The following is a 22,981-nucleotide window of genomic DNA, read 5'->3' as shown; positions in this document are numbered from 1 at the left end:
CTGTGAATCCTGAAATGTTTGGTTCCCCTCACCTGGAGTACCTTTCCACACCAGGTTTACTGGGAGAATTCTGTCTTCCAGCTAAATATCACCTTCTCTGTGAAACCTCCTGACAAAACAGCCCCCCCCCCACACACACACACACGTCCCGCAATCCCCTATCCCCGCCCCAGTTTAGGGTAGGGGTCCCTCCTATGTTGCCATTATCCCTGGGCTTCCCCCATCACGTGTAATATCTGGCCTTCTCTTTCTGTTTCGGCGCCTGTCCCAGAACAAGACGAATAAACAGTGCATGAACTGATTGCAGAATGGATGCAGGAGATAGTACAGGGTTCAGGCTCTGCCACTTGTGTGATCTCAGACAAACTATCTGGTTCACGTTGTGAAAAATAGCAAATCATTAAACAATACTTAAAAACAGTGCTTGGAACACTATAAGCACTCAAACGTCATTTTCACAGCAGCCAAGGTGCCGTTGCCCTTTTAAGGGCCCCCTCCCCACTTCTGCAGCTAAACGGAATATCCGCTCAGGGATCCGGAAGTGACTTCAGAGCCCCTCAGAAACATGGCCCCAGAACGTTCTTCCGGAAGCGGTCATAGGCATCTCCGTGACGCACGGCGATTTAGAGCGTCCCGCAGGGTTTCCATGGTGCAGCCCACAGTCCCGAGTCCCTCGGCTTTCTCTTGTTTCCGAGCGCTCTGAACAAGGCAGGAGGCGAGTCGCTCTCGCGACATTAACGCCGCTTGGAGGGGTTGGAAGAACAGATGACGCTCTAGGCAAGCCCGTCTTCATGTCTATGGTGCCGAATGCTCTGGCGCGCCGCTCCGGCTCGTCGGGACGGACGTTGCCCCTTTAATCGGCGGAGGGCGGTGCCAAGGAGGTCCCGCGAGAGCGGCGGGGGGCGGGGGGCGGTGCCGAGGCTGGGGGCCTGTGGCCGATGGAGCCCGCGATGGAGCCGGAGACTCTGGAGGCGCGAATCAGTGAGTGTCCGGGAGGGGCGCGGGCCGGACCGGAACCGGAACCGGGGGCATTAGGCGGTCCCCTTCCCGACGGGGGCGGGGTACAGGGCGCCCCCTCCTCACGCTCCGCCCCCGGCCCGGTGAGGGGCGGTGTCCCAAAACCCATACCTTAGATCCTGGGGTGAAGAAGGGAGACCCCCACCAGCTGCATGGACCCGCAGTGGGATCAAGTGCCACCCATCCTTCCGATTCCTGGGCCTCGACCCCCGGGGCCGAGTGAGCTGCCCCCAGCTCGGCGCCCAGAACTCCCGGGATGGAGACCGCAGCCTATAACCTCCTCGGGCCCAGACTTATCCGCGGAGCGGACACCCAAGTCATTCCCTGGACCCCGGGAGGGAGCAGGCGAGCGTCCCCGAGGGCTTCACCATACACCCAGGAGGGAGGGACCCCTGTTCCCCTTAAAGCCCCGAATCCTCCACTTTCTGGCGGTGCGTGATGGAACTCCCTCCTATCTGTTCCTTGAGCTTGCAACTCAGATTTGGTTGTTTCCCCACCCAGGAAGGTAGGACCCACTAACCCATGGAACCCCAAGTTCTGGCCACATAGAAACCCCTGAACTCCACAGGCTTGGGAGGGTCCCCGTCTCAAACTCCAGAAGAAATTTCAAGCTCTGTATCACTACCCTTCGTCCAATCCCTCAGATTTCTGCACCGCCACCACAAACTCCTTTCCTGCCTCTCACCGAGTTTGCTCCAAAGGCCCGTGCATCCCTCCCTGTGTCTCCTCAGACCCAGCTCCCCACTCCTTCGGCTTCTGAGTGCTGGCCCCCTACATGGTCCACCTGACCTCCCCATCTCACACTGCAGAAGGTCCTCGCCTCTCGTAACCCACTCTGGACTGTGCTCCTCAGAGCACGGCTTGCTTCTCCCTGGACTAGTGACAGCTCTCTTCCTTTCCACTCACCTCTGCACCAGGGCTGCAGGGAAGCCTCTGGGTCAACCCTCAGCTCAGCCCTTCGGTCCCAGGCACACCAGGGAGCCGCACAGGGTGATTTGGAATTATGGACATCCCCTTTTAAGCCAGTCTTGTGCAGCGTTGAATCTGGAGGTTGGTCTCAGAACCACACCGTCTCCAGTGATGTTTCACAGTCAGTCTGGCCAGTGGAGGGGGCAGGCATGGAAAGGAAGCACTCAGCGGCCATCGAGACGGTTCTGGAATGCCACAAGGGTCTAGGTCTCCACAATCACTTGGGGGTGGGGGATGAGCAGGGCCCTGACAGACAGATCTGACCAGACACAGGCCTTGAGCTGTGGGTGATACAGAATGGTATCAGGTTTAGCAACAGTGGACGATTACTGAGAGGCCAAGGGGTTTGATCTGAGCAGTAGGCTGGACTCTGAGAGACTGGAGCTGAGGGTGTTTTCTCTGTTTCTTCCTGTTGGTGCCATGGCGAAATTGTAAGCTCTTTTCTTGCAGTGATTGGGGGTGAGAGTAGTCTTTGTTGGGTAAAATATGACATTGTCAACACTGTAGAGTGACAGAGTGGAGTCACACCCTGTTGTGAAACATCTCCTTCCCTGGGTGTTCTGCCCTGAGGCCTGCTGGGGGAAGTGCTCCCCCCAGGTAGAGCTAGGAGGGCTGGGAGTTGAGGGCCAGGCCCAGAGAGGTTGATCAGATCTCCTTGGACCCAGAGGCCCTTGCTCTGAACCAGATGCAGAGATGTCCCATGATGCCACTGCTTCGTCCTCCCTGGCTTCTGACTTAGGAGCAGACTCTGGAACTCACTCAGACTCACGTGTCTCTTGGCACTTTAAGAGACTTCCTGTTTTAGGTTCCTCCAGCTGGGTGTCACTAAGTAGGCAATATCCAGCCCCATGCTATCTTTCTAACTGCAGACTGATGTTACCCAGGCTCCGTCCCTGTTGCAGGACTGGGAGGCAGAGTTGATGGGAGCGGGGAGGCAGCTATTTCTGGCATTCCTGAGTGGTCAGCAGGGGCTTCGTTTCTCCCAGGGAGTGGAGGGCTCTGCAGGGCTCCAAGAACAGACGTGTGCACAGGGAAAATGCTTCATTGAGGTCTCTGCTCAGCTGGACCTCTGAGGGCCATCCCAGAGAGCAGCAACCCCCACTAATACACACACGCTGTCTATACCGTCTCTCTGCTCTGAGTTTCTTTTCCATTTTTTTTTTTTTGATGATCTGTTTTTCCTAACAGCACTCTGCAGCAGTGTACAGCACCCTGTTTGGTGGCTTGTCTGAGCAGTCAGTGTTTCCTATGCTGAGCTGTTGAGTTCCAGGAGGATGGGGGTTGTGTTCACTGCCACAGTCCCACACTCAAAATATTTATTGAATAAATATGAATTGAATGATTGGTTGCCAGGCTCTGAGACCCTAGGGCACCAGGCCTCCCGCCACAGCACAGGACCCCAAATAGGCAGGCGCCACACTCCGAGTCCCCAGCCTGTCCCTGGCCACAGCTCCTGTGTCCCACCTCCTGGGCTGTTCCCTCCACAGCCCCCACTCAGTCCTCAGGCTGGGGCAGAACTGACCTGGACAGGCTGGGAGGTGACAGAGATCCAGCTCTGGCTGCCCCCGCCGCTCCCCCTGGGTGGAGTATGTTGTCATCCCAAATCATTCCTTATTTCGCCGCAACTTTACAAATGGGGAAATGGAGGTTCGGGAAAGTTATGTGACTTACTTAATAGTTTTTTTGTGTGGTTTTTTTGGTTGTTTTTTTTTTCATTTTATTGCAGTATAGTTGATACACAGCGTTGTGTTCATTTCTGCTGTATGGCACAGTGACTCAGTTCTACACATATATACATTCTTTTTTATATTCCTTTTCATTATGGTTTATCCCAGGATGTTGAATGTGGTTTCCTGTGTTCTACAATAGGATCTTGTTTATCTTTAATTGTTGTTTGACCGACACTGGGGGGGGTCAGGCGGTTCTGTCTGGCCTTGTTTACCACCCCTTCCTGTTTGCCCTCTCCTAGCCACTACCCACTCTGGATTTGAATTCCCCCAGAACCTCTCCCTGCCAGCCTGCCGCCAAGCCCATGTTCATTCACTCATTTACTGGGGGGAGACCGACGTGTACATAAACGGCTGCGATGCGATGCAGTAGCAGACTTGGGCTCGCGATGAGGGTCAGGTCTGGGGGGACACAGGCGCACACTGCCTTGCCAGTGCTGCCCCCCGGGCAGGTGTGACCTTAGATTGGGAGGAGGCATACCTGAGCTGTGCTCCTTATCACGCCCCTCATGCCTTGCCCTGGGCTATTATCCACGGCTCTTCTCACATGCAGCCCTTGAGCTGTTCCAAGTCATGTCCTCCCCAGCCTGGTACTCCCTCTTGTGCTGCCCCTCCGGGCAGCCTCCCCTGAGTCCCCTCCCCTGGTTCCCAGTTCCCATGACCCTTTTGCCTCCCTCTGTCGCCTTGTACTGAGAACCTAGCTGCCCTTGGCCCACTTCCCAGCTGCGAAGCTCCTTGCGTTTGGAACTACGGCTGTTTTTCCCATACCTCTAGATCTCCTCTGAGAGTGAATTCCGTGAGAATTATGGGGACATTTTAGGAGCAGAATCAGAGGAGGTGTGGTTAGACAGGCGGAGAGGCTTACAGCAGAAGTGACAGTAAGGGAGCAGCCCCTGAGCACTCTCTCGACATGGGGCCCTTTGGGGAGAGGCTGTGAGGGGAAGCCAGCGGCCAGCAGGCCCTCTGTGCTCTGACCTGATGGACGTCAGTGCTGGGGTCTTGGGGCTGTTGGGGCAGGGAGTCAAGGAGAGGCCTTTCCGTGTGCTCAGTCGTACCCCAGGGCAGGAGCTGAAAGAGGCAGGGGTATCCTTTCACCAGGTCACACTAGCCCTCTGTTCTCCAGACAGAGCCACAAACCCCCTGAACAAGGAGCTGAACTGGGCCAGCATCAACGGCTTCTGTGAGCAGCTCAACGAGGACTTTGAGGGGTAGGTGACTTCCCTGTCCTTTGCTCACGTGCTCAGCACCTGCCATGCACCCTCCAGACCCAGCCTTGGGCAGACATGAGGGTGGCTTGAGACTCGGTTTGCATTCTTAATGAGCTCCCAGATTAATGATGGCATCAGGCACTCTGTGCCTGGACCCATTTTACTGGACCCATTTTACAGGTGAAGAAACTGAGGCTCAGGGAACTCAGCAGTTGCCCTAAGATCTCACAGACCTGACGAGGCTCCAGGCTGCCTGACTCGTGCCCAGGCTTGTTTGGGGAGAAACTGCCGGAGAACTGCATGCTCCCCAGTTGGGGTACCCTTTGCTCAAGGCAGAGCCTGAACTGCCCGCATGAAACCCACATGGTGTGCTTGTCAGAACTGTCCGTTGGTGGTGCGTCCAGGCTTGGACTAGACCACTCAGCAGGGACCTTGAGGGGGGACGTTGTTAGCGGGTTCCCAGGCAGTGCTGAAGTTGGGAGCACAGCCCAGCGTGCTTCACCTCCGCTGCACCCCCACAAGTGCAGGCGCTCCACTCAGGATGCCATGTGGACCCTGACGTGCGTGGTCCCCACACCAGCTGCTCGGGCCCGAGTCCCATCCCTTCAGTTAGGGGGTTGCCTGGGTGAGTACTGGATGCCTCTGAGCCTCCATCTCTGCGACTGTAAAGTGGGGGTGATAGTGCTGCCTGCTTCAGGGGGCTCTTAGGGGCTTAGGCAGGAAAATGGAGGTGAGTCGCCTTGCACATTAACCACTCAGTACGTGTTAGCTGTTGCTGTCACTGGTGACAGTTAGGATCTGGTAGGTGATGTCACATTCTCCCAGCAGAATGTTCTGGGCACATTGTCGCGTCCTGCTCCCTGGCTGGGCCCCTGTAGACCGTGGGCATGTCTGTGTTAGGATCGGGTAGGTGATGTCACATTCTCCCGGCAGAATGTTCTGGGCACATTGTTGTGTTCTGCTCCCTGGCTGGGCCCCTGCCTCAGTACTTGTCTGTACAGCCACCCAAGGATATGCAGGTCATAGTTCTCAGTAAAGCCAGCCAAGGAGCTGAGCTCGTCCCTTTCAAAGGTTGCCGCCCTGCGCGCCCTGCCTGGCCCTGCTCTGTTGTGCCAGAGTCTCTGGCCCTAGTCAGTCCGAAGAGGGAGCTGGGCCTTTTCGCATGCCCTGCAGGAGCCTCTGCAGACTCCAGGGCCAGGGGGAAGAGTGGCAGCACTCTCAGGGTGCCTGGGGCTCTGTGACTAGTCTGGCTCTTTGCTCTTCCTTTCCCGCAGGCCTCCACTTGCCACCCGGCTGTTGGCCCACAAGATCCAGTCCCCGCAGGAGTGGGAGGCAGTCCAGGCCCTGACGGTGAGGAGAAGGAGAAACACAGTGCCATCTGTCTCCTGACCATGTGGATGGCACCAGGGGTGGGGTGGGGGGGGAGACTGAGGTTTTTGGGGTCCCATCAGGCTCCTCTTTAGAGCCCAAGGGAATTGAGCCAAGATGGCCTAAATAAGGGTGTGTGCCAGCCTTTGAGCGCCCTATGGCAACCAGTGAACCAATGGGCTGGCCTCCCACCCCAGACCCTGCACAGTTAGGCCTCTTGCAGGGAGGAAGCCCTCGGTCACCTGGTCCGGGGATTCCCAGCTCCGGCTGTCCCTCAGATCTTCTGGAGGCTGAATCCGGGCCCCACTCCAGCCCTGCTGACAGAACACCTGTAGTACATGCATCCAGGAGTCTCCGTGTTTATAGAGCTCCCGGATCATTGCGGAGCCCGACAAGGCCAGCCTGTTGATGGCCTCCAGACACAGGACCCCAGGCACCCTTTTAATAGTCCGGTGTTTGTTTTAACATGTTAGGGTTTCGGTGTTTTTTTTTCCTCTCCTCACGTGTTAGTTCTCACATATGTATGGCTTAGGATGAGGCTGAGGTTGATGGTGCCTATTTACATTTCCAAAAAACCATCAAAGGAAAATAGTGAGAAAGTAATTTACAAGTGGTACTCAGATGTGGCCAGGCCATGGAGGGACTAAGTTAGTGATGTGAGTTGGGTGTCACCAGGCTCTCAGAGTGGCCCGGCCCTGTGTTCCAGGGGTGGTGATCAATCTCAGGGGTCTCTGAACCTCAGAATCCTTTTTTTTCTCAAGTCATTTTCTCCCTTCTCACTGCTGGTCTCTGGACTTTTGGGCCCTGGCTGAGGTGTGGGAGAGAGGCTGCCTCCTCTGACCCACCCAGGGGCCCCCGTACCTCACACCTTCCCCCCCAGGTGCTGGAAACATGCATGAAGAGCTGCGGCAAAAGGTTCCACGACGAGGTGGGCAAGTTCCGCTTCCTCAACGAGCTTATCAAGGTCGTGTCTCCCAAGGTGGGTGCCTCTATCATATGCTCAGACCTGTGCTGTCATGGGGGGTTGAACAGCGAGGATCCCAGATCGAGAGAGGAGGGTGACTGCCCTCCTCCTGACCCAGCACACACAGACCCTTTCTCAAGGTCTCCTTCACACAGCTGAATCCAGGACAGCTGGGCTTCTAGGAAGAATGTTCCAGGCTGCCCGGTGGCTGGCTGACTCTGGAGCAGCTCGGCACATAGGGAGAAATGACTGCAATGAAAGAACAGCTTCCCCAGTGTGGGCTGCTCAGGTCTGAGCTCTCTCCCTGCAGACCTAGCCGTGGCAGGTCTGGGCACCAGGGTGGGGTGCCCTGGTGCCCCCACTAGGTGTCTAGTGGAGGGTGTCCCTGTCCCCACTTACAAAAGTGGCCTCCTGAAGCCTCAGATCTGAGGCCCCAGAGTCCTCCCGTAGGGCACGAACAGGTTTGGTGCCTCTTCTTGGGTGTGTGAGAGCCCACCCCTTTCGCCCGTCCTCACCCAGGCCCGTCCCTTGGCCCGAGCAGCTGAATGACCCAGTAGCTGTTCTCAGGAGTTGATCAGTGTGAAAGCTAGTTCCCTCAGCCGAGTGTACTGCTGGGAAACTGAATGGGGCCTGGGGCCAAACGGTCCCACACCTGCTCCTTCCCTGGTCAGCCAGAAGCCTGGTAGCTCCTCCTCCCTGAGGTCACAATGTTAGGGGTTCCATGAGCCAACCGTGAGTAGATGCTGGGCTCTGGGCCTTTCAGCTCTGCGTCCCCAGTGCTGTCTCTCTGCTGTCACCTTACTGAACAGGTAGGGGACTGGGACGCCCAGGGCCATCTCAGCTTGGGAGCGGCAGGGCCTGGAGCTCTGCCGGGCTGGTCAGGTGGGACATGAGGGTCCTGTAGGCTGAGGTTTTGGAGGGAGTCCTGGGAAGGCAGCCAGGTTTGGGCTGGGGTTGGGGCTGCAGTGAGTGAGGCCAGCCAATGCAAAGCTTCCTCTCCCCCCGGTCCCTGAAGTACCTAGGTTCTCGGACATCAGAGAAGGTGAAGAACAAGATCCTGGAGCTTCTCTACAGCTGGACGGTTGGCCTCCCCGAGGAGGTGAAGATTGCAGAAGCCTACCAGATGCTGAAGAAGCAGGGTGAGGCCCCAGAGGTGGGGGTGACCACCGTCTCTGCTCTGCCCTGGGGCTCCAGCAGCTTCAGGGCCCTGTCAGCAAGATCATGGGTGTGCCTTTTAACTGCTCAAGACCACAGAGTCAGTGGGGCCTCATTATGGCTCTGACTGAGGCCAGATGGGCTGCAGAGAAGATGGGTTTGAGTCAGCCTTCCCCTCAGAGAGTGGCCCCCCATGGAATGGTCTCAAAATAGAGGCTCCTAAGTACACCCTGTGCCGGCTGCTGCTTGGCGTGGTAGTTCAGGAGCAGGCCTTGACCCGGAAAGGCAGCACCAGCGTGCTGGAGAAAGCCTGCCTCCACGCTCCCTCCTACCCTTGCCTGCCCCCCATACCCCGCCCCGCCCTAGCCCCGAGACAGACAGTCTCCCCACTGCAGGGATTGTGAAGGCCGACCCCAAGCTGCCAGATGATGCCACCTTTCCCGTTCCTCCACCACGGCCGAAGAATGTGATCTTTGAAGATGAGGAGAAATCCAAGGTGAGGCTTCAGGGAGGGCCAGAGGAGGACCCCAGGCCCCTTGAGGGTCAGCGGATCCCAGCCCATGGTGGCACTGTCCTTGGATCAGAGGCTTGCACTAAGCACGGCTGTGTGGCGGGTGCAGGCGCCAGGTGTTAAGCCCTTACGCGTGGTGATGCTGCCCGCGCGGTGCCCTGCGCTTAGTACACACAGGCCTGAGCCTGGCGGCCGGGGGTTGGTCTGAGGGCATTTCACAGGCTGATCAGCAGGTTGCCTGTCTTTATGTCTGTGACTCTCAGCAGTAATTTTGCTAGCTTTTTGTTAAAGAAGCATGTGCTCATGGGCAAGAACTTAAAACAGCCCAGAGGTAAGATAAAAAAAAGCTCCTCTCTACCCAGTCTAGTCCCAGAGGGTACCTGCTGTTGAGTTTCCTGTACTTCCTTCCAGAAGAATTCTCTAGCAACATTAATGTAATTTTTCACAGCATTTGTGGAGAACTTATTTCTGCTGGGCACTGTGGAAAGCACTTACATGCAGTGTGGCACTTGTCCCACGGCCACCACGTAAGATTAAGATGTTAGTAGATTCTTTAAAAAAAACAACATAGGATTCATTTATTTTATTTCATCGGCCTCTACAGCATGTGGCATCTTAGCTCCCTGACCAGGGATCGAACCCACACCCCATGCAGCAGGAGAGTGGAGTCTTAACCCCTGGACGGCCAGGGAAGTCCCCACTGTCAGTAGGTCCTTGCCACCCCATCGAGAGCTTAGTGACTTACTCACGTCCCACCTCCAGGAAAAGGAGCCAGCACAGGACCCCAGGCCCAGAGAGTGCCGTCACAGCGGGTCCCTCTCTCTCCGCAGATGCTGGCCCGCCTGCTGAAGAGCTCCCACCCCGAGGACCTCCGAGCAGCCAACAAACTCATCAAGGAGATGGTGCAGGAGGTAATAGCCGAGCCCAGGGCTCAAGGAGGTGGCGGGAGGGGATGTTGAGCTGGGCCACCGAGGGGAGCTGTGTATATGTGTGGAACTCTGCAGTGACCCAGCTAAAGGGCCGTGACAGCACAGAAAGGGCTGACTGAGTCAGGGGACCCTGTGGGCAGAGCCAGGGTCAGTAAGTGCAGAAGAAAGCATTTCCCAGCAGCCGAGCTGACCTGCGCTGGCTTCTGTGAGACTGACTACCTCTTCTATAAAAGTTAGAAGGAAATTAGCTCTTACTGTACTTAAGATAGAGTATGTAAACAGAGAAGGAAGAATATACATGTATTTCATAAGGACGTGTACCTGTGTTGGGGGTGCATGCTGAAATCTTTTTTATTGATAAGAGTAAGTCATCAAAAGAATGCAGTCCAGACACACAGAGGCAGACATTCTGGGCTATCTTAGGGTAAGCTATGTGCTCTGACAACCCAGAGAAAGTCAGGGCAGCCCCTTTCAAGGAGGGCGACCGTATCAGACAGCACAGCACAAGCCCACCTTTCATTCCACAAGGAAGAAGCGTGTGGGGTGAGCAGAGTGGGTGCAGGATAGCAGGGTCCCTTCTGCAGCAGCCTTTCAAGGCCATGAGCTCCCCCCACTTGCCACACACCGACAGACACCTCACGGGGTCCTGGCACTAGTTTCTCTGTTGGTGACCACTCAGGTTCCCTTTCCCTCTCAAGTACAGGCACCTCCTTTCAAGGGACAGACGGAGCGGGAGGGTCTTGTAGAACCACAGGTGTGGATCTAGACCCCAGGCCTCCAGCATCACCTGGCAAATGTGTTGGACTCAAAGATCCCTGGGCCACCCCTGGAGATTCTGATGAGCTTGTGCGTCTAGAGCCTTGGCGAGAGGAGAGGAAAAGTGAACACAGGGTGGGCCAAGGGCTTCTTGGACCAGAGTGCCCTGTCCAGGGCCCAAGGGGCTCTTTGCAGGGGCTGATCCCACACCCATCGGGCGCCTCCAGGGTGGTGGGGGGCAGCATCCTGGCTCAGGTCCGGGCCTGACCCGGGCTCTCCGGGGCTGTTTGCCAATGCCTCCCCAGGACCAGAAGCGAATGGAGAAGATCTCGAAGCGGGCGAGCGCCATCGAGGAGGTGAACAACAACGTGAAGCTGCTGACCGAGATGGTGATGAACCACAGCCAGGGTGGCGCGGCGGCCCGGAGCAGCGAGGACCTCATGAAGGTGCGCCGCCCCCCCCCCGGCCCCCCCCCCCCCGCCCCAGTGCCCCCGCCGGCCTGACCTGCTCGCCCTGCTGCCCCCAGGAATTGTACCAGCGCTGTGAGCGCATGCGGCCCACCCTTTTCCGACTGGCCAGTGACACGGAGGACAACGACGAGGCCTTAGGTGAGCTGCAGTTAGAAGGAGCTACCACTAGGGGGCCCCCCCTCCCTTCTCCAGCAGTGATCTTGGGTTTCTCCACTTTGAGGAAGAAGGAAGCGAAGCTGAGGGGCTGACCCTGAGAAACTATGGGCCAAGCCCCCCCTTGGCAGACATCTCGTTTACTGCCTGTAAGCTGCACAGGAGGGGGAATTGTTCCTTTTTCACAGCTGGGGTTCAGGGAGGGAAGTGGCCTGTCCAGATCATCAGAGTGGTGGCAGAGCCAGGGAGGACTGGAGGCTCTCCCTCCAGACGCTGCCTCCTGGTAAGGGTGAGCTTGAAACCAAGAGCAAGTCCCTCAGGCCTGAGCACCTCCACAGCTGGGCCCCGCGGCCACACGTAAGGGTCTCATCCTTGTTCTGTGCCCCCACACGAGCCGTGCCTCCCGGCAGTGGTCTGCTACCATCTCAGCCCCATTCATGGCCTTCCCTGAGCGCCTCCATGGCTGGGCCCCGTGGCCACATGTAAGGGTCTCATCCTTGTTCTGTGCCCCCACACGAGCCGTGCCTCCCGGCAGTGGTCTGCTACCATCTCAGCCCCATTCATAGCCTCCCCTGAGCGCCCCCCGCATGCCAAGTCCCTGGTGCAGCCAGGAGGCTCGGCCCTCAGCCCCCCTCAGCCCTGCCCCGGAGGACCCGGCTTGCGGCAGACGCGGTTCTAGGCCCGGGGCTATGGCAGTGACCCAAGTAAACAGCCAAATCCCCCAGGAGCTCTTATCCCATGACACAGGAGCCTGAGGGTGTGAGCCCGGCAGTTTGTTGGGCGGTGGTAAGGGGCATGGAGAAGAGCAGGGAAGGAACTGGGGTGTGGGGCCGGGGGTGAGGGAGGGCCTCCCTGAGGTGACGTGGGTAAAGACTGGAAAGCAGGAAAGGGTGAAGCCGTGTGGAGATCCAGGGGTTTCCAGACAGCAGGGCCAGTGTGGGGGCCTGGAGACCAGGGCCTGCGTCTGTGTTGAGGGGCTGGCAGGGGGCAGCCCGGAGGCTGGATGAGAGTCACGGGGTGCCTGAGGCAGAGGAGTCAGGATGGGCTGTCCCCAAGCCCCACGCCCCTCCCACTAGGCTTGGGATGCATGTGGGGCATCCTCCCCACCTCCCCCAGAGGCCCCCACAGTCCTTCAGCCCAGCCCCTCCCCTTCTGCCTGTTCCAGCGGAGATCCTGCAAGCCAACGACAACCTTACCCAGGTCATCAACCTGTACAAGCAGCTGGTGCGGGGCGAGGAGGTCAACGGCGAAGCCACCGCTGCCTCTATCCCCGGTGAGGAGGTGGCGGGAGAGCTGGGAGGGCCCACCGGCCAGAATCCAGGGTGGGGCACTGGTCCCAGAGCTCAGTGGCCCCTTAAGATGAGGGAGGCCCCCACTGGGAGAGCTGGGGGAGGAGTCTGTGCCAAGCCTGCAGCTGCAGGGGAGGAAGTCTGGATGCGGGGCAGAGGGGAGGGGGCTGAGGGTCTGGCAAGGACAGGCTGGGGAAAGAGGGCCTCCCTTTCATTTGACAAATCTGACGCCTCTTGTATGGGCCTGGATGACATCCCAAGGCTTAGTTTGATTATCAGAAGTGCACAGGGAGGGCTTGACACATAAGCATTGCAGCTCAGCTCCACTCCGGGTAAAGCGACAGCCAGGGGAGGCTAGAACGGGCCCTGCTGGGAGAGGCTGGGGGGCACTGCCCAGAAACAGTGGAGTCTAAGAAGGGCTTTAAAGGACGAGAGGCAATCCGCCAACTATGAGGGAAGCAGGAAGTACGTTCTGTGCAGAAGGGACACCACGTGCCAAAGAAGGGGCCTGGCAAGCAGATCCCAGGCAAGGGTAATGTGGCCAGGAGGGGAGCTTGCTGCTCCCCGACCCCAGGGACTCTGCATGTCCTCCACCCGGGGCTGGCCTGACTCTCCTTCCCCACCCCAGGGAGCACCTCGGCCCTTCTGGACCTCTCAGGCCTGGATCTCCCTCCGACAGGCGCCACCTACCCAGCTGTGCCCACCCGCCCTGGCGACCAGGCCAGCCCGGAGCAGCCCAGCACCTCAGTGTCCCTGCTTGATGATGAGCTCATGTCTCTGGGTGAGGAAGGGGCTGGGGCCGGGCCCGGAGTAGGGCAGGCTCAGCTGCAGGTCGGGGGTGATACCCCGGCACATAAGGCAGCTTTCAGAGTGTGGTCAGGTCAGCCTGTTCCTCCTCCTCCTGAGTCCTCTGGAGAATGGGGGAGGGGCATCAGGCCCATTTCACAGCTGAGGAGGCTGAGGCTCAGAGAAAGGAAGGAGATCCCGCCAGGTCCTACTGTCTGGGGTGAGGCTGGCCCCACCTCTGATAAGCCAGCCACACCTAGGCTCTGGCAGCCTAAGGGAAAACAAAGGGACTTCCCTACAGCAGGTTAGAGCCTAGAATTGGGAGCTACCCAGGCAAAAATCAGCAATCTCTTCACCCCTGAGAGGAAGAGGAGGGGAGCTCTAGGCTCTGAGCACTAGAAGCTCCAGGAAAGCTGAGCTCTGTGACCCCCACTGGTCCCAGACCAGGCCTGCAGTCACTACAGGAGGGGTTGGGGCTCCTGAGCCTGGCGGGGAAACGGGCTCAACCCTGGGGCAGAGCAGGGGCACCCAGCCGGGCACACAGTTTTCAAGTTCCCAACTTTCAGGGGCAGCCGCCCCATCTGAGAGCACTGAAGCACGAGAGCCTAGTAGCCATCTCCTCACAGTGGCCCTGATGTTGTGACAAAATAGAGGTAGGTGGTCGGGCTCTGTCACAGGAGACCTTACCCTGTCACAGGGGTCTCAGAGGATATGTTAGGAAAGTGACTTGGAAGCCGAGTCAGACTGAGTTCTCCTGAATTGGTTCTGAGGTAAAACCCACACCTGACGGACTCCAAGAAGCGATGGAGGGCCGGGGTCCCAGTGGGGGCACCCCTGACACACCACGCTGCTGTCTTAGCCCCGCTCCCCTCAGCCCAGGACACAGTGAGGCCAGCACCCCTGGTTTACAGATGCCAGAGCCAGGCTCCCAAAGCTGAGCCTCTTGTCCAAAGGGCCACGGGCTTTGGGTGAGACCCTCCGATTCTGAAGCCTCCCCGGGAGCCTCTCTGCTGCTCTGGCTCGGCCATCAGCCAGGACAGGGAAGCGAGGACTTAGAGTGCGGAGGGGGACAGCAGACCAGGTCGAAGTCTCCTCTGCGGGCCGGTCAGCCAGCACCCCTTCCCTGGGAGGCTCTGACCACAGGGCGTCCTGAGGCCTGCATCAGAATCCCACCACCCGCCCCCTTTGCCTTCGGAGCTGGGGGAGACTCTGAGAGAACTGAGCAGCACTGGGCGGCAGCTACCTGACCTGGTGGTGGGTGTGTGAGCCCAGCCCCCACCCCACCCCTAGCCAGCGGCTTTGGGGAAGCCACCTCCGGGTGAGAGGCTGTGTGTGTGCTCGGCACTTCCTGTCCCCGCTGTCACGGCAGAGCCCTGAGCCTCCAGCTTCCTCTGCTTGCTGCTCAAAGTGAAGAAAATGTGGGAACCAGAACCCGACGTGGCAGGGCAGCAGCCGCCCAGCTCCCCCCTGCTCGGGGCAGTGGAGGAAGCCTGGGACCACAAAGGGGGCTCGTCCTGAACGGTTTTCTGTGGCAGGAAGGGTGCGGGGTGGGGGTGGGGCAGGCAGCACAGGCTTCCCGTCTGCCAGGGAGGGTGTCCCAGCTCCTTTGCATCTGAATTGTCCGATTCGTTAGCGACAGCAGTCCTCAGAGGCAGATGCTGCTGTTGTCTCCTGAGGCGCAGGAAGGTTGTCACCAGCCCGGGGTCACAGCTGAGTGGCAGAGCTCTGTCTGAACGCCAGTCTTCAGGCCTTGCTCTGGTCACATCCACACTCTGGGCTTTCCAGTGGTGTGACCGTGGGCAGGTTGCTTAACCCCTCTGAGCACCTGCTTCCTCATCCCTAAGGGAGGCGTGAGAAGCCTACACCCACCTTTTAAGGTCGCCTGAGGATTGAGGCCCATGTCTGCAGTGCCTGCCTCAAGGGTGTGGGAGCTGATAGTCTCCACTGTTGGCCTTGGTCTCAGGCGTGTCCAGACGAGGAGGCCCAGCAGTTGCGGCCTCCCTTACTTCTGCCCATCAGGTAGCGCATCAGCCCGTTGTTCCATCACTTGAGTCATGTCCAACTCTGTGACTGCCCTTGGACTGCAGCACACCAAGCCTCACTGTCTTATTCACGCTTTGCTACAAACAAGACAGAGGTCAGACTGCCTGGTGACCTACTCCCCTCTACTGACCAGCAGGCAATGAGCAGGCCTTTCCAGAGGGACCACTGCCTTCTTTGCCCCCATCAGCCAACCTTTTGGCACATGCCAGGGCAGACAAGGCCTTTTATGTCTGCCCTGGCCATCATCTGCATGCTGTGCCCAGGGCCCCTGCGGCCCAGCCCAGGGTTGCTCAGAGTCGGTCAGGCTTGGGCCCAGCGCCCTTCTGATGCTCAGAGGGTATCTATCCATCAAGTCAGTCATTGGACGGGCACAGGATGCTGACTCCTGCCACCTGGATCTGTGAGAAAACGGACCTCACATAGTGTCTCCCACCCCCCACGCCAGCTCCCACCTGCCCACTGTCAAACAAAGGCAACCTCAACCCTGACCTTAGCGGTTGAGTCGGCCTCTGAGCAGCAAGAGAGGAAGTGTGTTTGGGCCAGAGAATGGGCCCTTGGGATCTTCAGTTTCTGCTTCTCTCTGCTGAGACAGGGAGGGGGTTGTCCCCTTTGAGCTGAACCTCTTGGAAGAGAGGGCGCAGGGGGAAGGTGGAAGCCAGGAAACCCTGACCTGACACAGAGTCCCCCCAGCCCTCTTGCCTCTGCTCACAAATCCAGCTCCTTTACCTCTCTCTCACTTCTTTGTAGGCCTCAGCGACCCCACACCCCTCTCTGGCTTGGATGGTGCTGGGTGGAACAGCTTCCAGGTAGGAGGGGTTGGGCAGGGCAGCTGGGACAGGCATCCTGAGGGGGCAGGGACGGGAGAGGTGGGCAGGAGGGCCCAGGGCAGGGGCGGTGGGGGTAGGGGGCAGCCATCTCCGGATGGAGGGAGGTGGGTGGGCCCCTCCTCAACTTTCATCGCTTTTCCCTGAGGTCTCAGCCTTGGGTTCCCTTGGGTTGAGCTAGAGGCTTCCCGTTCCTTTCTTGTGACTCTGAGGTCCTTGAAATGGGATGTTTTCTTGAGTAGAACCCCAGATCAGACTTGGCCACCAGTGGCCCTGGAGTCAGGGGCTCAGGCCTGTGGGGATGTTGTCTGTTCCTCTGCTGCTGCTTCCCCAGATGTCACCTGCCAGGAGGGAAGGGGGCCTCAGGGCAGCGCCAGGTGACCCGACACCTTTTCAGCGCAGCCTCACCGCCCTGCATCCTTTGTACACCCAACAGTCGTCCGATAGCATGGAAGCCCCAGCCCCGACTCCGGCCCCCAGTGTGGACATTCGGCCCCCAGCGCAGACACCCCCGCCCGCGAGCAGTGGCCTGGATGACCTCGACCTCCTGGGGAAGACCCTCCTGCAGCAGTCACTGCCCCCGGAGTCCCAGCAAGTGCGGTGGTGAGGGTCCGCCCTACCCAGACCCTCCCCTACCCCGGGCCCAGCAAAAAGAGGCCCAGTGCCGGTTTGGTCAGTGAACGGCATGGCCAGAGCACCACCGCACGCCAAGTGCTGCCCGGGGCTCGGGGACACAGAAGTGACCAGGGCAGGCGTGGAACATATGAGAGCGGGGTCCATGCCCCATTCACACACCCTCCCCCAGGCCTGCCGGCCCCTGAGAAAGACCCAGAGGGCTGCCAGGAAGGAGGGCTCTGAACCCAGGTGGGTGGGGGAGCTTGAGTTGCCTTCTCCAAGGCAAGGAGACCAAGGCCAGAGAGACAGGGTATCTGAGCCAGCCGTCAGGGACCACGAGGACCCCAGCCGTTCCTGTGCCCCTCATCTTCTGGGCCCTGAAGATTCACCTCTCAATGTACCATCCCCCCAATAAGGGAGAAGCAGCAGCCAGCCCCCCGGCTCACACTCCGGGACCTGCAGAATAAAAGCAGCTGCAGCTTGCCCAGCTCCAGTGCCACCGGCCTGCTCCACACCGTGTCCCCTGAGCCCCCCGGGCCTCCGCAGCAGCCCACGCCCACCGAGGTCTCGCTGGCCAACATCACTGTGCCTCTGGAGTCCATCAAACCCAGTGAGTAGGGCAGTGGCGTGGCTTCCTGCCTGCGCCCCACTCCTCCCCCCACCTTGTGCTGTTGGAAGATAGATCGGGGGCAGCAGGTGGGAAGATGGGCTCCCCTCCCAGCCCTGCCCAACTCGGTGGGGGGCTCTGGGTAAGACGCTTCGCCTTCCTAGGACTCAGTTTCCTCATCAGTCCTGGAGTGTCACAGAACTGCATTCCAAACTCCAGGATGGGGAATTCCTTGGCAGTCCAGTGGTTACTGGACTTTGACTGCCAAGGGCCCAGGTTTGATCTAAGATCCCACCAGCCATGCAGTATGGCCAAAAGAATAAATAAACTCCAGGGGACTTCTCATGGGTGGCCCCTGCATCGCTTCCCAGGAAGGGCAGGGCCAGGACACAGCGAGGTCTGGGGGGGGTTTCCCCAAGACCATAGGGATAAAGACTCAGGTCCAAGCCTGTGCTTCTGCCCACGAGCAAAAGAGGGGCCACTTACAGCACCAGACTATGACCAGACAGGAAGACCGGCCAGGCTTCTCAGCGCTGTCCATCTTGTAAGCTCACGATGACAAGGGCAGGCCTTGGGAGCTGGTTAGTGGTGCCAGCGTCTTAGCAGCCTGGAGGACCCTGAACTCAGAGACACAGAGTGACTGTGCCTGGGCTACACAGCGAGAACGTGCCCTCAGCTCCTGCATAGCCCTTCTACTCCAGCATGCCAGGAGCAGCCACGCGGCACTGCGTGAGCCCGACTAGGACTCAGTTCCAGGGTGGGCGTCCTGCCTCCACCATCGTGCTAGAAGTCCACCTGCCCATCTTGGCCCCAGACTATACCCCTGACTGCACTGCTGCCCAGGGTCAAGGCAGCACGCTGGGTCTGGGTCTTTTCATTCATTTCCAGCAGAGCAGTGAGCACCTGAGGTCAGCTGGGTGTGAGGGGCTGATCGGATGTGCTTGGGCTCAGGCTTGGCACCCCGCCTCCGCCCCCTGCCCCCATCAATCTCTCCCCGTCTCCCCTGCCAGGCAGCATCTTGCCAGTGACCGTGTATGACCAGCATGGCTTCCGGGTCCTCTTCCACTTTGCACGAGACCCGCTGCCTGGGCGCTCCGACGTGCTGGTGGTGGTGGTTTCCATGCTGAGCACCGCCCCCCAGCCCATCCGCAACATCGTTTTCCAGTCAGCTGTCCCCAAGGTGACATGGATGTGCCTATCCTCAAAGCAGGGTGATGTGGGGTTGGATGTGGAGTCAGCTCTCCAGAGCAGGGGGTAGAAGGGAACCCAAGGGCAGGGCCCTGGGGCCCTCAGGGTGGAGCTCACAGGAGGTTGGCTTTGTTCCTGAGGGACTGGGGACAAGAAGCCAGGGCTGGCTGTCCCCAATCTGCCCTCCGACCCTCCACAGGTCATGAAGGTGAAGCTTCAGCCACCCTCAGGCACGGAGCTGCCAGCGTTTAACCCTATCGTTCACCCCTCAGCCATCACGCAGGTCCTGCTCCTTGCCAACCCCCAGAAGGTGATGAGGGGCCCGGCTGTGACAGGGTGTGGCCATGGGGTGGGGGCAGCCTCTTCTCCCGCTCTGACCCTCTGCCTTCGCCATCTCTGCTTCAGGAGAAGGTTCGCCTCCGCTACAAGCTCCTCTTCACCATGGGCGACCAGACCTACAACGAGATGGGGGACGTGGACCAGTTCCCCCCACCAGAGACCTGGGGGAGCCTCTAGAACCGAGAAGGCTGGGGAGAGGAGGGGCCACTGGACTGGCTGCTGCCGAGCCTAGGTGGAGGCCGTGGCCGCCTGGGTGTGTTCCCACGGCTATATTCCCCTGGGTCTGGTGCTTCTCCCCTCACCCCTGCAGCCCCCACCATCCTTGCCCCCTCCCCTACGGAGCCAAACCCAGCAGGAGGCTGGGCCTGGGTTTGCACTGGTGGGGACTGTCATCACAGGTGGGAGCCTGGAGCAGGGAGGGCCTACACGGCCCCAGAAGGACTTGGGGTCGTGGGGGAGAAGCATGGCTGTCGGGCAAGGGCCAGGGCCTCAGGCCTAGCCCGGACCCCAGCCTGGGGAGGGGTCCTCCCTGCCTGTCTCTTATGCCTTATGGGAAGGCCCAGCCATAACTTGGGGCCGGGCTGGAGCCGGGACCAGCTCAGGCCTCCTCCATAGGAACCGGGTGACTGTGGGGGTGACGCCTGCACCCCCAGCCCTTTGCACTCTCGGGTTTGTGGTTTGATTCTCTTAGCTTTTCTCTCTGAGTGGCCCTGTGGTCACCATCTCAGGGGGCCCAGTGCGGGGAGCCCCCCACCTGTCCCCCACTCCTGGGGATCTCACTCTACCCGCCTGGCCCCTTTGCTGTCAGGCCTCTGGGTGGGGGGACTATGGGGGTCATGTGACGGCTGGCCCAAAGGTAATGCCCCAGGCGGTGCCCACAGCTGGGGGCTCCCGGGCTCCTGGCCAAGGGAGGTCCTACACTGGAGTTCTTGCGTGTCTCTTTCATTCACTGGGCTTTGTTCACCCACCTATCCATGGGCAGAAGTGGGGTCGGTGCGTGAGTGAGAGCAGGAGTATTTATGGAAATAAAACGTCCATTTTCCTGGACCAGCTGCTCTTCTGGCCCTTCTGAGAGAGAGGGAGTCAGGAAGGATCCAGGCATGCAAGGTCCCCGGGGGCTGCCCCGCAGACTCCTCTGCCTCTCCTGGGAAATAAGGCCACGGTTCCCCTCCTCTCCGCTCCGGATCCCGGCACCGGAAGAGGCCCTGCTCGGGGGCCTGTGGCCACTGCTGAGTCACCAGAGAGAACCCGGGGGGCTGTGGGGGGCCCAGAGCCATCCCAGCTGGAAGCGAGTGGCTGCCTGGGCCTGCTAGGAGCCCCAGCTGCTGCAGACACTGAAGGGGAGGCCCCTGGCCACTCACGACTTCCTCTTGGTGCGTTCAGCCCTGAAAGCACAGCTGCAGTGCAGCACCACCCGAGGCCCCTGCCTCAGCTTCTCCCTCTCGCCAGAGGCTGCTCCCAGGGCGCAGGCGCCACCAACCGCAGCCTCTTCCCTGCAGGGGCCTCCTGCCATTGCCCGGGATAGCACACTCCCCCTGTGTTTTCGGGGTGTTTCTCTTCACTGGGAAGCTGGGGTCCCGGCCTGGGGCGTGGCTTAGAGACTGGCAGCTGAGGGAGCCAACCAACGTGCAGCGGAGCCATTGCAAGGCACCCCGTGGTAGGGAGCCCTCCGCGCTCTGCTCGCAGACATCTGGGGCAGCCTGCTCGCCACTTCTCTTTCCTAGAAGATGGTAGGAGTTCTGCTTTGAAGACTCGAGTTTTCACTTTTGTGTAACCCAGTGTTTCCCAAGTCTGAATTTGGGCGCTGAACACCGTCCTGTGGATACTGCTGGGAAGGGCTGGAGGCCAGTCCAGCCTGTGTGCTCTTTTCCATCCAGCGAATGAGGGCTCTTCTCTGCGCCAGCCAACACTAATCGCGCAGGGCAAGGGTTTCTCCACGGGGAGGGCGTGCTGTCGGCACAGGAGAGGGAGCAAGGCCTCTGAGTCCGCATCTCCAGCTCCTCACAATCAGGAGCCTCCTGTCAGATCTGCTCGATGTGACCACCATCCCACCTCTGGGCCTGCAGACACCCTGATCTCAGGCTCCTGGCTTCCTTCCCGTTCGCCTCCCTACACTCTGGGCAGGAGTCTGCCTAAACACTTAAATGATGCCTCGGAAAGATAATCTCTCCTTGGAATGTTCTTATAAGAAGAATGTTATTCTTTTACATGAGACAAAACCCTGCTCCCTGTAGCATGCCCCTAGGGTCCCAGAAACTCACTCTAGGAGCATGTGTTCCCCAGGCCGTGGAAGGGTTGTTGTGGGCCTGGGCGCCAGCGTGACTGCCAGCTGGGAGCCTGGGAGCTCTGGCTGGCTGTGTGACTTTGAAGAAGGTGCTTCCCTCTCTGGCCTTTAGGTTCCTTGTTTGAAAAGGTGGGAGGGACCCAGTGAGCTGTAAGTCCCCTCTGAAGAATCCTTGGGCCAAAGGGCCCCCCGGCTGTCGACTTGCAGTGACCACAGGGACAAGATCTGTTCAGTCTTTTAGACCACCCTTCCCTGATCCAGTCTACCCATCCAGCTGTCCGTCTGTCCATCCCGCCAAGTGCCTCCTGAACAGCCCTGTCCTCAGACCCCTGAGCCAGGAGCATGGCCACCAGAAGCTGGAGGTGGATGGGAGGTGCTCCACGAGCTTGCATCTGTCTGAGGGGCCAGCAGGGGTGCTCTAATCAGAGGAGAGGACCCTTTGCCTCCACCACCTGTTGCATCATCCTCAAATACAGGGTGTCAATCTAGACAGATCCAGAGCCTCTGGAGCCTTCGGGCTGGGAGAGAGGGACACAAGAAAGTGTTCTTTGTCTCCTCAAGGATGACCCCCACCTCCACCCCAGGAGCAGTGGGACTTCCCAGGCCTCGAAGCCACACTTCCATTTCTGTTTGTGCCGCTGGAGGCAGCTGCTTTCCTAAGAGCAAGCACAGGACACTGCTCATCCCTTCATAGCAGCCAAGAGAGACAGAGGCCGCCACTCGCCCAGAGAGCGTGTTTCTGCTGTTCCTGATGCCCCTGCCCCCATCCTCCACAGGCCTCCTGGCAGGGTTCCAGGCCAGCAAGGTAGATAAGAGGGGAGCTGGCCTAACCTGGTGCTGCCTGAGGCCTGGAGCAAGCAGTCCCTCCCTCCAGCACCGTGAAAATAAGAAACTTGAGGCTCGGGGAGCTTATCCAGTGCCTGAGGGCACATGTTAGGGCCCAAGTGTGACCAGCAGTCCTGGGAAGTGACCACCCTGACTGCACATTACCACCCTCCTCACCCCCCGGCAGGTGCTGTCCCCCAGGGCCAGGGTTGAGGGCACACGCTCTCCAGGGCTGTCAGGACTGTGGTGTGTCCCTGCCCCAGCTCCACCCAGGATTTCCTGGTAAGTCCTTTTGGCTTGAGGGCGTTTTTGGAGCCACAGAAAGACTGCCACCCGCCTAGCTGCTTCGGGCAGAAGCCTCCACATGAAGGGCAGCACCAATCCGGCCACAAACACTTTGTCAAGTGTCTAAAAGGGGATGTTTTTGCTCGGTTCTGCGGCCCCACCACTGACCCCTGCTACCACCACCTCGACGCCAGCCGCTGGCCTCCCTGCCCACATCCTGCTGGAGCTTCAGCAGTGGGCGCTTCCCAGGCCGTTGCAGGTTTTTGCAGACAATCTGCACTGAAGCTGCTGGGCCTCCTGAAGCAGCCACGGGGATTAAGGCGGGAGGCGGGGGCGGGCAGGGCCCAGCATTTCTGGAGTCCAGGCAGTGCCATCTGGCGCAGCAGGAGAGCACGTGGCTGTTTTGGAGCCTGTCAGATTTGCTTCCTAACTTGGCTTCTACCATTTAGCCGGCCAGAGACGTGGGCCAGGAGCCTGGGTCTACTCACCTATAAAACCCCACGATCCCAACCTCACTGGAGAAGGTGCTAGAGTATCTGACAATAAGTGCCATTGTCCCCATGTAGCAGGACACAGAGGGCAAGGGGCAGCTGAGGCAGGAATGGGGGTTAAAGGATCTTTCCGTTCCTGACTTTGCAGGCTGAATAATAAACAGGGTCAGGCACTGTC

At 59.2% G+C, this 22,981-nt stretch overlaps 1 protein-coding gene across 3 annotated transcripts; it reads left to right on the top strand.

The window, feature by feature from the left end:
• The first annotated feature begins 317 nt into the window (after positions 1-317).
• Positions 318-19,965, top strand: GGA1 (golgi associated, gamma adaptin ear containing, ARF binding protein 1). Of its 3 annotated transcripts, none has more exons than XM_027540851.1 (17): positions 318-981; positions 4,837-4,921; positions 6,196-6,271; positions 7,170-7,268; positions 8,269-8,392; positions 8,804-8,904; positions 9,750-9,830; positions 10,910-11,050; positions 11,131-11,212; positions 12,393-12,500; positions 13,196-13,297; positions 16,093-16,151; positions 16,567-16,772; positions 17,201-17,394; positions 18,402-18,571; positions 18,779-18,889; positions 18,985-19,965. In XM_027540851.1, exons 1-17 carry the CDS (start codon positions 939-941, stop codon positions 19,093-19,095), a joined length of 1,893 nt encoding a protein of 630 aa, XP_027396652.1. In that variant the 5' UTR covers positions 318-938; the 3' UTR covers positions 19,096-19,965. The 3 variants fall into 3 exon arrangements, with proteins under 3 accessions (XP_027396652.1, XP_027396650.1, XP_027396651.1); XM_027540849.1 differs by having other exon boundaries at positions 319-981; positions 13,145-13,297; XM_027540850.1 differs by having other exon boundaries at positions 320-981; positions 13,145-13,297; positions 16,606-16,772.
• Positions 19,966-22,981: the final 3,016 nt, after the last annotated feature.

This window comes from Bos indicus x Bos taurus, chromosome 5 (genome assembly GCF_003369695.1).
Source record: "Bos indicus x Bos taurus breed Angus x Brahman F1 hybrid chromosome 5, Bos_hybrid_MaternalHap_v2.0, whole genome shotgun sequence".
NCBI lineage: Eukaryota > Metazoa > Chordata > Mammalia > Artiodactyla > Bovidae > Bos > Bos indicus x Bos taurus.
This window is presented reverse-complemented; position numbering and strand designations above follow the sequence as displayed.